General features: G+C 39.3%; 1 protein-coding gene across 2 annotated transcripts in view; it reads right to left on the reverse strand.

Moving 5' to 3' along the window:
• Positions 1–11432: 11432 nt before the first annotated feature.
• Positions 11433–14724, reverse strand: part of LOC148369247 (chemokine-like protein TAFA-1) — a 74635-nt gene continuing 71343 nt past the window's right edge. For both annotated transcript variants that reach the window (XM_088331192.1, XM_088331193.1), the window contains exons 4-6: positions 13704–13828; positions 13462–13547; positions 11433–12202 (exon numbers count right to left, since the gene is read on the reverse strand). In XM_088331192.1, the coding sequence (XP_088187318.1) occupies positions 13512–13547; positions 13704–13828 (161 nt within the window). In that variant the 3' untranslated portion in view covers positions 11433–12202; positions 13462–13511. The remainder of the gene's footprint in view (positions 12203–13461; positions 13548–13703; positions 13829–14724) is intronic.

Here is a 14724-nt window from a genome sequence, read left to right on the forward strand (position 1 = left end):
TTCAGTTGTGCGAACCTTATCGCACATTGAGTTTTAAACACAATTAGTAAACACAATGTACTATTTGAACACTCAAGTACTGGTTGCTGGAACTGGTCCGCTATACACCCATGTAAGTATTTCATTTGAAACCAGACATTTTTAGCTAAACTTTTTATGTACAATGTTTAGTTTGTCCATCCATCCATCCATTATCTGCACCGCTTATCCTCAGTAGGGTCGCGGGGGTGCTGGAGCCCATCCCAACTATCTTCGGGCAGTGGGCAGGGGATACCCTGAACCGGTTGCCAGCCAGTCGCAGGGCACACAGGGACAGACAATTCGCTCGCTTATTCACACCTAGGGACACTTTCGACCGGCCAATTAACCTGACATGCATGTTTTTGGAATGTGGGAGGAAAGCGCAGTGCCCGGAGGAAACCCATGCAACCACGGGGAGAACATGCAAACTCCGCACAGGAAGGTTCGTAGCTGGATTTGAACCCATCACCTCAGAACTGTGCCGCACACGCGCTAACAACTGCTCCGCCGTGCTGCCCATGTTTTGTATGTATTGGGTGTATTTCTGATTGAGTTATTGTTATTTTCAAGGAAAAATAAGCAGTGCTTTTTGTTACAAAAATAAGGTCATTAATGAAGAACTCCAAACGTTTGGATGGTAACGTACTTTAAATGTATATCATATGTATAAAAGGAATTCTCACACATGTCAAACGCAATCAGAATTCCTTCTTATTGTGGAAATGTATTAGCAGCTCACACTTAGTGTTCAGGAGCCTCAAATTATTTTCACAACAGTATGAGCAACCCGTGCCCTGCGACTGGCTGGCAACCAGTTCAGGGTGTCCCCTGCTCTCTGCCCAAAGACAGCTGGAATGAGATTCAGCACCCCGCGACCCTACTAAGGATAAGCAGAGCAGATAATGGATGGATGGATGAGCATCCTGCAGAATTTAGAAATTGCCCATCTTCCAGCTGCATGTTGTTCACCTTAAGTTTACAAAAGACAGGCATGGCTCATTTTTTATTCACGGCAACCTTTGTCACATCACGCGCTTATGTAAGATAAAAAAAAGCCACAATTTTTCATCCATGTACTCAGCGATTGTGTGGCCTTTACCTGCATGCAGCTCACTTGATGAGAGTAATTTGATGTTCTGCTTTTGTTCACTTCTGCGAGCGGCGTCGAGTGGCACTGATCCACGAGCGCCACGTCAGTTTTCTAGTGTTGCCGTTGTACCCATCATGGCCAACGTTTTCCCCTTTCAACAGTTAACTGACCCTTTCCCAAGAACTATACCTCCATGATGCCCTGCTATTTTATTGTATTTCTATTTTTAGCCTCCTTATTCTATTCACACTCAACACTCCTCCCAGTGATGATTCGAAAAAATGAGCCAAGCGCCTTCGCATGGGTCTGCCTTGATTTGATGCGAGACAGTGGTGTCACTGTAAATCTGTCTGTGCTTGCTTTTTGCCGTCTCGTTGTTATTCCTTTGTGAGGTCCTAACTGCATGAAAGGCCCGCTGTTCTCGGCATGAATCATTTAGATGAAAGCCTGTGGTGGAGAAGGGAAGCAGCACGAGGCACCTGATGTCAACTTTAATTACAATTCATTATAGCCCGCGTTACCTTGAATTTCAAATGCCACCGCCCCGCCATACAATCACGTTGGACTCCTTCGTCGCGGTCTTGAAGAGGAAACGAGTGAGCGCTTCTTTTGTTTATTTGTTATCTGGGACGATCAACTTTTAATTGAGTGTTTTACCTCACTGTGCGTGTTTGTTCTTTGTCTGTCGCCCACCCTTGCTCTTTGTTTTTAAGAGTAGCGAATACGTGACGCTCTTTCAGACATTGATCTTTGCTCAAGCAGATAATTACTAGCGTGCGGGGAGTTTACGTTTCGTTATATCACACTGAGAGCACTTTATCATCTCAACGGATCCTGTTGATTAAGGCTGTTCTTCATAGAAAGTGGGACTGTAATCGGAAGCGCAAAGCGAGACTTGACTTTTTAATAATTTCAATGAGCGCTCTTTTCCCGCGGAACTCGTGGGGACCCTGCGTTTGCAGGACGTCCCTGGTGTGTCATACTAAGAAGTCAGGCCACATCACCATCACTTGCGTCTCATTTCTCACTGTTCCACAGTTTGAATGTAAGACATCAGAGCGTTCATCTGCAGCCCCAGGAGCAAAACGGAACACTGAAACTGGGACAGTGCCTATTGACATATTACACACATTAGTCCCGTTTAGCTAACGGAATCTTGAACTGCCAGTGCCTGGAGCAAAACCAGGCTGTATCTAAACATTATTTTCATCCTGTCGTAAGAACTACAATAGTGGTAACTCTTAGTAATAATACCGCTTCTACCATCCCTCCCCCACAAAAAGAAAGTCCTTCTGCAGTACATGATGAAACAAAGAGTAATTTTAGAATGATGGATTAAAGACAGTTGAATAAGATAAATAAAGCAGATAGAGTGAAATTGAGTATGACTACCAGTGCCGGAGTGGCCCCCCTTTTCAGCCCAGGAGTTTTCTACCCAAAACTGATCTACTTAGCTATGGAGCAGGAATTTGAATGAATTATTGGGAAAAAATTCAGGTACCGTAAATTCCGGAATATAGAGCGCACCTGATTATAAGCTGCACTCACCACATTTCGGGAGGAAAACCGATTTTGTACATACACAAGCCGCACCTGTATATTGGCCGCATGCGCCCACATTGAAAATACGCAATAAGGGGGGTTTTGGGGTTTTTAAGGGTTATTGATCTATTTTCGTTATTCATTATCCATTATCCGTTATCGGTCAGTTCATAATACGCTACAAAGCCTAGGAGCCGGGACACTTACTCTCAGCCAAAAGGCCAAGCTAAAAACATGAAATTAACCCATACCAAAAACACAGCCGGCAAAATGAACGGAAAATGTTACCGGTACTTAAGATTTAATGCAGACCTGCAGAGTCCAAGTGCCCGTTGAAAGTAATCCAAGGAAAAAAGTGTATATTTTCAAAGGTAAGGGTGGGAAAAATATATCCACTATTGTCGGCCGCGTCCACAAACACGTCTCACCTTTACTCCACTTCCCGTCAGCCCGCGTTCGCCCCGCCCCTTCTTTCTCATTTGCTCGTTCAAAACATATCAGAATAAGTTTCTAAAATAAATACATTACAAAAATGTACAGTTGCAAATACATATTATACATGGTTACACATATTTACAAAGAAAGACGGTACACCAAGAGAGTATTCAAAGCTTTAATAATAATATTATAACTTTCATCCCAAACCGTGCCTGTGAAGGGTAGCAAAACGCTACTAGCAACACGCTTGCAACACAGTAGACAGCTCTGTTAAAACAGCTTACCGTGCTTGTAATAAGCATGGTAAACCATCCTCATCTGCCTCTTTACGACTGACGTCATCAAAGTCGTCTTCCCACAGTACGGAAAGAGGCTTTGTCATATAGACGTCGTCCCATGCTCTCCCTTTTATCAAAAACACGCTACCGTCACGCTCGCAAGGTAAAGTTTACGTGCGGTAGCTCTGTTTCCTTCTATATCGGACTGCTCGATTGCGTTCAACTTGAAAGTTGCGTCATGTGCCTTTCTTTCTGCAATTTGCATAATGAGAATATGTCTACGGTGATTAAATTTGTGCACAAGCTAAGAGGTTGCAGTCTAAATCTTACCTTTTGTTCTCGAGTGCCGCTGGCGGCCGTTAGAAGAATTACATAAATCTGCCCCATCACTGAATAAGCCGCAGGGTTGAAAGTTTGGGAAAAAAGTAACGGCTTATAGTCCGGAATTTACGGTATATGTTGATAACAGAAAACGCTTTACCATTTTAGTTTAAATGAAAATTATGTAAATATATATATAAAGAAACCCATTTACTTACTGTATGTACAGTATCGGTCATTTGAAATCTAAATTGTATTTGCCACACATTTTAAGAAGGCTACTTAAAACATCAAAATTCTCGTAGGCAAAGCGCTGGCCTCCTTAACTTTGGTGATGACAATGCCATTGTCTATAAGACATGATCATTTCCTTTTCAGTGTACATCAACATGAAGACAGTAAGAGAAGCTCCTCTCACATATAAACTGAGTACAGGTAAGGCTCAACGGGAACTTACTGTATATGCCAGCCTAAAAAATGGTAAGGAGTGAGGAAGTTATATTGTGAGAGGACCTGCTTTTTCTTTTTCATTTCAATTTTTTCCCAATCTTTTTTCTAGTATTTTTGCTCTTTGTGTTATTTTTCCTGCTTTTCCTTCTATCCTTTTACTTTTTTTCACTCCCTTTATTACAGTTTCTTCTTTTTTTTCTCTTTTTTTGCCTTTGGTTTATTTTTTCTTCTTTTGTTGTTTCTTTATTCATTGTTTTTTTTAAGGTTATTTGTCCCTCTGAAGTAATGTTGTGCATAATTTTACCTAATGAGTTTCATTACATGGATATAAAGAACAAAAACAGTCTGAGGCTTTTGGTAGCTGAAAGAGTCCCTTTTTGAAAGAAAAAAAAAACGGACTTCTCATCACGACAAGCTTATTTTCGAGGATTTACCCGGGAAAGCCAGTTACGACAGATGAGAGGCAAAAAGTGCGAGATGAGTGAAATTTAATGATAGCAGTCCTTGTTTTAACGCATTTCTTTTTCTTCTCCTGCCTTTTTCGTCTCCGCCTAGCACCTTCCTGTCTTTCATCGTACCTGCCTCACATCATTCGAGCTGGTTCTGTGTTCACTTTACCGCTACAGATGAGTGGTGGTGTACTAAACCAACTCCAAATTTGAAAGCGGAGAATTCACCGAGATGGTAAAACTCAGCTGATCTGTTACGCTGAATGTGGCTAAATTTCTGATTAGAGAATAAATGCATGAGTAAGTGCAAGTGACAGATACATGTTCAAATGACTTTTCTCATGCGGCCACCTCAAACTCTACCTTGACATGAGCCAGCCCTTCGGGATATCTCCCGTTCTCTCTGATTAGCCACTCCGGCATTGACAACTATTACAAGTCCTGCATTGTAGAAATAGGTTTCACCCCATCACAGGAAATTATTTGTACTTTACTTAGTGATCGATGAGTAATGATTGATATGAGTGCTTTTTTAAAGACACTAGTGATTGTAGCCAATGCCATTATTTACTGTCTTGTGGTGGTCTATTAATTGTCATGAACCTGAAATTAAAGGAAGAATTAATTGGCATTAAATGAATGCAAAATCAAACATACAGTAATCCTTTGGTTATCACGTAATAGAGATCAGGACCCCCGTGAAAAGCGAACACCTGTGAAGAAACGCGCACCTTCATAAAAGCCCCCAATGGTCAAATTACCTACAGGTGACATCCTTACTGACTTAGAGTATATAACTCTAACAAAATAACAACTATAGATCTACAAATAAAAACACACAACACGAAATTGCAGTTGAATGAATGCTCTTAATGGTTACTATACCAAAGTACAACAAAATTTGAGTTTCTTCTTTCAGTGCAAGAAAGCAATTTAGAGAGCTGCTGGCTAGCTACATTAAGCCAGGTCCCTGTGATCAACTCGAATGTAGCAGTTTCCCACGAGTTGCAGCTCCAGCTCATCCGTTTCATGTGTAATGGGTCTGGGGTTGGTGAGATATATGCTCGATAGGGGTGGCTTAAAAGAGCTTTTAGCCCAGCCGTAGCAGTAGGCTGGACCTGCAGCCTCTTGTCTTCTCCCTCGCCGCATCAATTGCTTGCCAGGCCAGATAACAATTCACAGAACACCTGCTGAGGATCACCATTTCTTTGCGCTCTTTTGACTTTCCTTGAGTCCAATTTAATAGATTCATTAATATTCAATGTAATGGTCAGCGAAAAGCTAGCGGTCGCCATGGTTTCTAGTTTGTTTTGGGTGGAGACATTGACTTGTGCGCCCACCCTGCAGCCTATCACAGTCCCGCAAGCACAGTTTCCCCGCCCAACACATATAGCCCTCCCTAACTTGCCCTCATGATAGCATTTGCTGTGTGCTGTCTGCTCAGTCAGAACACAATGTACGTTCATATCAACAACAATAAAGACAATTCAATTTAATTTAGAATCCACGAAGCAGTGAACTAGCAATAACTTAAGCGCAAATTAGTTTCTGTAGTGCATTTCTTTATAATAAATCTCACATTTTTGCAGTGGGAATGAAAACGTTTTTTTAAATTATAATTTTCTTTTACACATGACTATTCTACCACAAAATAATAATTTTAATCATCAGGAAAAATAGAAGTAAAGAGAGACTGTTTAGCTGACACAATGCATATAAATTTATACATTTATGGCCAATCGCACATTTGTCAAATCCCAATCCTCGAGCTCCATAGAGGATTCACTTTTAAAATAACATCATTAAGATTGGCAGGAAGTTCTTCACATGATCAGTTCTTCACATGTTGACTAATTTACACTGTAGAGTTAATTATTATTATTATTATTATTATTATTATTGTTGTTGTTGTTGTTGTTGTTGTTGTTGTTGTTATTAGGAGAAAAAAAAGGTTAAAGATGATTCAACGTCCTAGAAAAAACACATTTCACATTTTGCATCAAACATCTAGCATTATAACTATTAAGTTTATCAAGTCAAGCCATGTTTATTTTTATAGCCCTTGATCACAAGGAGTCTCAAAGGGCTGCACAAACCACAGATGATTGCAAATATTATTACACCATCCCCTGATCAAAATCGTATATGAGGGCAAGGAAAAACTCAACAACCTTAAGAAGGGACCGCACATGAGGTAATCCCCCTTCCAGGATGACGAGGCTGCAACGGATGTTGCAAAAACAAATAATACACAGATATTGTCAACATGAAATATAGGTATTTCATAAACTATAGAATAGAAGTCTGTTTTAAGCCTAGATTTAAACAGTTCCCCTAAGGTTGCAGATCAAATCTCAGGAGGCAGAGCATTCCACAGCACAGGGGCCCAAATGGAGAACGCTTTCGAACCTGTGTATCTCTTCTTGGCTCTTGGGGTCAATGGTAGACCAGCATTTTCAGAGCGAAGGCTCCGGACCGGAACATTGTCGAATAGCATCGATTGATTTGGAATTTTTTACTTCATTGATGTAATTGTTGTTGTGCAAGCATCATATAATTGAGTATAATGTGGCTCAAGTATTAGTTTTACAAACACAAATATATGTGTAAAAGATGTCAGTCATATAATGCAGAAATCCTAATTGCACCATTTTTTACAAATCACTCTCCCACATACTGAAATCAATCAATTTATTTTTACTTTGATCACCACTGCTGCTTTTTGCAAATACTGTATGTCTTGCAAAGAGCACGATGTGACATTTGGCTTTCAAATGTTCCTCATTAACACATTCATCAACACAAACATTTTATTTCACATTAGTCTGTGAAGAAAAACCGAGAATAAACTTTGCCTTTCGATGACGTTAGAGAGTCAGCTTGTGAATGGCCGTTGATGCTATTTTTGGAGGGGAGAGTAAATGCCAAATCATTTTCAAATAAAAAAAAAAAATTTAGTCATTAATCAGATGCCGACACTTTACCAGCTTAATGAATTTGAATCCTTTATGACTTCAAGGTTATGTCGTGCACTGTATCAATGATTTAACAGAGTCGATATTTTATGTGTGACTTCCTGAGATCTGAGAAAAAATGCGACTGAAATTAATCACTTTGTTATTTTAACAGGGAGTTTTCTAATCTTCAAACTAATAACAAAAAGCCCAATTCAATTTTTGGTCAAAATGATTTGACACATTTTTTGCTTAATCAATACAAAGCTGAACAACTGCACAATTGTCGGTCAACCAATTATATTTTGTAAATTTCTTTTGCACATGGAGAGACTGAGATTCTATGGCATTCTTCCTTGCATAACAGCTTGAGCTCTGTGAGGTTAGGAGAGAGAGCATTTATAGACTGCAGTCTTCAACTCTGTCCACAATTATCAATCGGATTTGAGACTGGACTATGTCATTCTAACACCTGTGATACGTCAGTTCCATTGTAGATTTGGCTTTATGTTTTAGATCATTCTCAATGGATCTGATTTTAAGGTCTTTTGCCGACACCAACAGGTTTTTTTCCGCAACGGTCCTATATTTGGCTCCATTTATTTTCCAATCATTTCCTAGTTTGACTTCGGGAATCCTAGCATTATATTTATTCCTGGAAAATAACAGCAGGTTGTCTGAGCAAAGGGAAGACAGACTGCTGATAAGATTCGTAAGTGACTAAAATTTAACAAGGTTTTTTCACTTTTAATTCATTGCATAGCGTTCCCGGCCCTCCCAAAACAAACTGATAAGGCTTAAACCAAACCTATTTTATCATTATTATGAGCTTTGAAACTGTACTAATAATAGCTTAGTGCAGCTAGTTTGTCCAAGATAGGCACTTCTTAAAACTGTGTCTTGACTTTACTCATCAGATACCTGTCAATTTGTACATGTCCCCCGTAGTTTTTTCTTTGATCGTTTTGGATTGTGTACCCCGTATAACAATTTTTGTACGGGAATAAAATCTATACTGCTAAGTAATGTCACGGTTGCGAATGGCGCGCAATTGGCCCCGCCCGTTTGGTGCCAGCTTCGGCTAGTTTACATATTGGCTTCCCTCCTATCTAAGGTCAGTGCTCTCACTCACCCTTTGTCTGTCCGTCAATGAACCTCTGCACCCGCAAGACGTGTCATTTCACTCTGACCAGTATCCTATTTGTGTATCCTGTCCGGTATCGATCCCGTCTATTTCGCCCTGTTTCTATATCAGTCTCGAGTCTCCAGTGTCTGGTATCCTTCCCGTCTGATCTCTGTCTCCAGTCTCCTATATCTGTTATCAATCCTGTCAGTCCCGTTCTGCCCGGTATCGACACCATCTGTCCGGTATCGGCTCGTGTAACTGTTATCGATCTCGTTGGTCTCTGGCTTCCTGTTGTTCCACACCATGTCACGGACCAGGGCAGGAACCAGGATTTAGAACCCACTCACAATTTATTAGGGAGAGGAGAAATGCGCGCACACTTGATCCGGGGATCGATGGTCGCAGAACAAAAGCGTGGTAAAACTCAAACAAATCAGGCCAAAAAACAAAACAGGATCAAACACAGGCAAATTCACAGACTAGGCATTTCACAGAGTTTAACAGGAGTCTTGCAGATGTTTCACAGAAGTATCACAGATGCTCAGACAACTAACGGCTCAAAGGACCGCGTTTTAGTACTCCCAAGGAGCAATCAGTTAACGTTTCTTAGCCGCTGTCCATTGGCGGGGCCAATTGGCCGTCGTGGCAACCGCGAAAGAACCCGGCGCCAGCCACCCGGCTGGGACCAATTGGGCGCCATGGCAACCGTGACACGCCAGACTTCTGTCTTTCTTCTTCTACCCAGCGATTGCCGAATTACTGGCGTTTGCGTTAATGTGCATGACTGCACCATTCCCGTACAAAAAAGATTGTGTGAGAAACGTTTCGCATCTGGGTCCTCCTCCTGTTCCGGTTCATGACACGTATAATAAGCAAGCGGGAAAATAAATAAGATGCTGACAGAATTGTTTGAATTGTTTACTTGGCAAATAAAATAATTATGCTCACAAAATGTATCTTTCTTTTATTTCGCATTGTATGTCTTGCTGTGAGTAAATAGGTGCTAAATTGTGTTTGTAGGGTTCATTATCGTCTAATATGGGGTATTGCAATTATTAAAAGGGGAGCAACTGGTTGAGGTTGACAGGTATGTCATCGTGTTTGTTAGTGCATGCCAACCGGAAGCACGATTTTGGCATGTAAAATAGGAAAGTGAAATGGTTCAATATTCAAATCTCTCAGTTTGATCATTGTTATTTTCCCTCATGACTTCATTCGGAAAAAGAATAAAAAACTTTGTGGCTCCTTAAGCTCTGTTTCAATCCATGAGCAAATCATGCACCAGATAATATAATTTCAATAAATATAAACCAAACAAGCGCTTCTCAACCTTGAGAAATCTTTTTTTTTCGAGTATTAATTGAAATAATTTTTCACTATGAATCATATCAATGTAGTGACACAACTGACATACAAAGTGAAGGTTATAGTTTTGAACGCTTCTGAATCCAAGAGACTGACTCATTGAATCCCTTGGGGTAAGATCAAACCTAAATGGAACAGCTTAACTGAGTTTAAGTTGCGCAAGGCAATATATAATTAAAAATAGCCCCCACCTCAATTGTAAAGTAATTGGATAACACTAATACTCAACGCAAACAGAACCCCTCTTAAAGGGACGGTGTCTATTATTTTGCGCCTCCTAGTGGAAAAATAACTTAATTCGTTAAAACAAAAACAATTATAGTTTGAATAGTAAGCAAAAATACATGACGTATCATATAAATGTGCATTTTTTTCCAAAAATGTGTCTTTATTTGACAAAGCATGAGGCTCCCTTAGAGGGAGACGACATTATTGTCTGCCGTCTTGCTGCTACGGGTTCCCCAGAGAACAAGACCTGGTATTTTTTTTCCTCTTTTTTTTTTTTTACCTTTTCTCTTTTTTTTTTTTTCTATTTTTTGTTTTCTTGTGCATTTTCTTTTTTATCTTAAGTCCCTTCATTTTTCTTGGATTCTTTTTTTTTGCAAAAGGCTGTGAAAAACAATTTAAAAAAAATTGCTCACTGGAGTTTGAAGTCTTCCTTGCAGTTGTTTTGTTTTTCTTTTTTTTTGTTTCTTCAGTGTTTCCTTATGGGGGTGGGGCTCCACATTGGTAGGTTGTGATGAGCTGGCAAAGAAAAAAAATCCTTCCTTTGGCCATCTGCGACCATTCCTATCAGTATGGATGAGTTTCCCTCAGGTCATTTTCCTCACATGGTTACTAAATGCCTTGCCGTCATTATATTTTAATTCACTTAAAATTTATTTTGTTTTTATTTTATTTTAAACATTGTGTGTGACTGTGTATTAGGCGTTCCAGGTTGTTGAGTAGCAAAAAAGGAGAGGATTTTATTATCTCATTGTAAACTGAATTTTTTTTATACAGCATTTTGAGTGGCAAATCCTTGTCTTAACAAATTTGTTAGATTTTATTTGTGCTTGTACTACACAACACAGTGACATCTCGTGGTCAAATATTACACATTGAAAATGAATGCAAGCCATTTTGAGCTGAGGGAATAAGCACTGTTCCTGTTTAAGATTTTGTTACTCTTGTTCAAGAACCTAAGCTTGCCTCTTCCCGCCAACGCTCACGTCTCAATGTTAATCTGAGAGAGGCATTAACCATATCAAACCGATAATCTACAGCATTTTCTGGCAACAATGGGGAAAAGAATGCTCCATCTGCAGCAAGTGTCAACCTATTTCTGGAAAGCAAAAGTCTTGGTATTTTGAGAGGCCTGCTAAGGCAATCCTATCCAAAAACTTGCTGGTATTCATCTACAGGAACAATGACTTTAATGAGACCTCATCACATATTCACATATGGCTTCATATGTACAATATCACCGTGTGAATGCTTTGACACAAATAAGGCATTTCAAGTATTGAAAACAACCTACAGGAATCACATATTTGGCAAGTCAAGGTCATTATCATGGACTCTGACAACAGTTTACCAAGTTTGCCTGGTAAAGCTGCTGAAGAGGAGGTCAAAGGCATACAGGGACAAATAAAATGTACGCATCAAGAAACATGGGTTTCATTTAAAGTAGGGCATGTCCTTTCACAAAGAAAATGTCCTGCTATTCCTATTGGGCTTTTCACACTTTGGCTGCATCCAGGGCTCCAAACCGCCAGACAAAAAACTCTTGTACACAGTAAAAGACAAACAGTTTGTGCATGAAAAAAGGGAAATAAAACCCAGAGGGGCTGTCGGCTTTTTTAGCGACTCCTTCGTGGCCCCCGGGCTTGGTTGTAGATGCCTGTCGACTGGCGTCTGAAATGTCTGTGAATTGCCAGAAGAGCTCCTGATTTGACGTCCCATCACAAAGCTTTGAAAAAAGTGATGCAATTATATTTGTAACAATGTTAAGACGATGATGATGATGATGATCCCAAAGGCAGGCCAGAGCATCTGTAGAGTCAGCAGCCTTGAACAGGATGTGCATTATGTATTCTACAACTTTTTACACTTGAGTCTGAGAAGTGTTCACGTCATTGATCGGCTGAAAGTTCGTTAGATGGTTGGTTCTTGGTCCTTTGATAGTGCTGGAAGAAGAAGGACAAATATTGTAAATGATTAGAAACTTCTCATCAATGATGCTTGCTTTGGTCACTTTCCCGACCATAGGAACACTTTTTAGTGAAGAATGAGTAATTGTGGGAGTATCTTCAGCGTTATAAAATGCATAGTGTGATATTTTAAAAAAATGTCTTCTCCTATAAAATACAATTTCAAAAAGACAATATGTAATGAAATGTATCAAAGCACACTACTGCCTTATACAAATAAAATCAAACAGATACAAATAAATCACCTTAAAGTAGAAAAAAGCATTATGCAATTCATGTTTGTTTGTAAGAAGTCCATTTCCACTACTGTTCAACTGGCAGATGTAACAATCATACAACAGAAAATCTAAATAAATTAATAAATAAATGCTCATCTGAAAAATGTTTTAATTGTAGGGAAATAAACATACATAATAAAAAAACAGATAATCTGCAGTTAGATATGGTCTTGAAACTTAATAAATAGTTATATTGTAATAAGCCAATTCCCACAACCGGTAATCCGTCAGACAGAATAATGTTTATAGAATAAAAATGAATAAATGCTCAAATGAAACATTTCAATTTCAGGAAAAAACATACATAACGAACAAAATCAAATTCTCTGCAAATAGAGATAGGCGTAGTACAATACATTTTTAAAAATGATTGTCAGATATGTTATTATTAAAAAAAAACACTAACACTAATAAATATAACAATGTGTGAAACATGTTTGGAAAACAAATGTAATACATTTAAAATAAATAAATCCATAAATAAATCCAGGAGAAAGCTCTTTACTCTTAATATTTTCAACTGAAATCGTCCATCCTAACAACAGGACTAGTTAAAAACCTACATAAATGCTATAGTTTGCGGCAAGATGGTGGACACTCATGTCATCTCCCTTTAGGCGAGCCTCGTGTTATATAAAATGAATACAAGTTTCCTGACACATTGTAAAAAATTCACACTTGCATGATAGTTATTCTATTTTTGCTTGTAATTCAAATATTTTTTGTTTTACCATCAGGAGGTGCTAAATATTACAAACTGTCCCTTTAGATCATCATGGTGTTCCATTAAACAGCTAAAATCATCTTTGTTGAACTTGCTCACTCTGTGCCAGACTGATGCTAGTTGAGAGATGAGTTAATTTTACTCCAGCTATACTGCGCCTATCTTAAATTTGCCATCGCAAGAAACCACTACACTCTAATTTCATACATGAATTATAGTATTGTGATTTTTACCTGCAATTCAAGCCCCGCACCAAAGTTCAAACGCGAGCCTCCCGCAATCCTCAGTACGAAGCTGGCGTTGTGTATGGCTGAGTGTTCTGAGTGGGGAGAAAGAAAAAAAGCACGGGACCACATCCGCATTGGTTAGACTGTGATATCCGCCGGTAGTATTCAACGCTAAAGCATTTTTCTGGCAGAGGCACATTTCTCTGCCTTAACGTCTTGTTTCCCGCGGTCAAGCTAGGTTATCTTACCCTGGTGGTTTTGATCTTGTTGCCTGCATAGCACATCCAGCCCGAGTTGTCGGGAAGTGTCTTGCATTCTTCTCCCTCCAGGCAAGGCTCCATCTCACACCACCACTTGCCAATTACTATGGACGCTACGGGCAGCAAAGACAAGAGAGACAGCAACGTAGGTGTCTGACAAACTGAAAATCCAGCTTCAATACATAATGCATTTCAATACTTTTTTTCTCTCCTTCACAAGTCATCAGGCTAGAATTTTGTTCTTGCGACGTGCGTACATTAAAAAAAAAACGCCAACCTTCATATTCTTTCTTGATTACCTGTAGCTTTAATTAATGTGTGGATAGGTGAGTGTGGTGCTTTCCAGATAATGAGAGGTGGTTGAAAGAAGAAACCAGCCTACATTGGTGGGGGAATAGGGGGAGAAAATTGCCTTAAATACAGGGCCATTTGACAGTAAATGGGTCATAAAATGCTATGGTTAGAATCTGTCAAAGCTTAGATTGACACACTAGCGAATGCTGCACCCATTTGCTGCCCTCATGAATATTTGCGTAAAGGACTAATGATGCAAACTGAAGGTGAGAGCTTTGACAGTCCAGTGTGGGCCCCTTCTGTGTTGATTGCGTAATTAAAGTTTGGCAAAAGCATTTACAGCAAGCACCAATGCATTAAAAAAAAAGAAAACATGATTTCAATGATTGTGATATAAATATATCTACTGTAAAGGTTGATACAATAAATACATTTTGGGACCTTGCTGTCATAAATGTGTACATTTGTGTACCCTTTTAACATAATTATTAACACTGTGTGGCTAGCTGCTCAAAACACATGTGATATTTAGGTTTTCGCGGGAGTAAATCCATAGTCTTCCATTGGGTGTTTTTCTTCATATGGTCTTTCTTTGCCCTATCATGTATTTTTTTTTTTTTTTTTTAGAAAACTCATTCATTTTTAATATTGGACACCCGCTAAAGAGATTTCATAGGATGCTAGTTTTTTTTTTTCACTATTGTTGCTCACTGTT

Source organism: Urocampus carinirostris, chromosome 3, assembly GCF_059441175.1.
Source record: "Urocampus carinirostris isolate Australia breed hairy pipefish chromosome 3, RoL_Ucar_1.0, whole genome shotgun sequence".
In the NCBI taxonomy this organism is placed as follows: Eukaryota; Metazoa; Chordata; class Actinopteri; order Syngnathiformes; family Syngnathidae; genus Urocampus; species Urocampus carinirostris.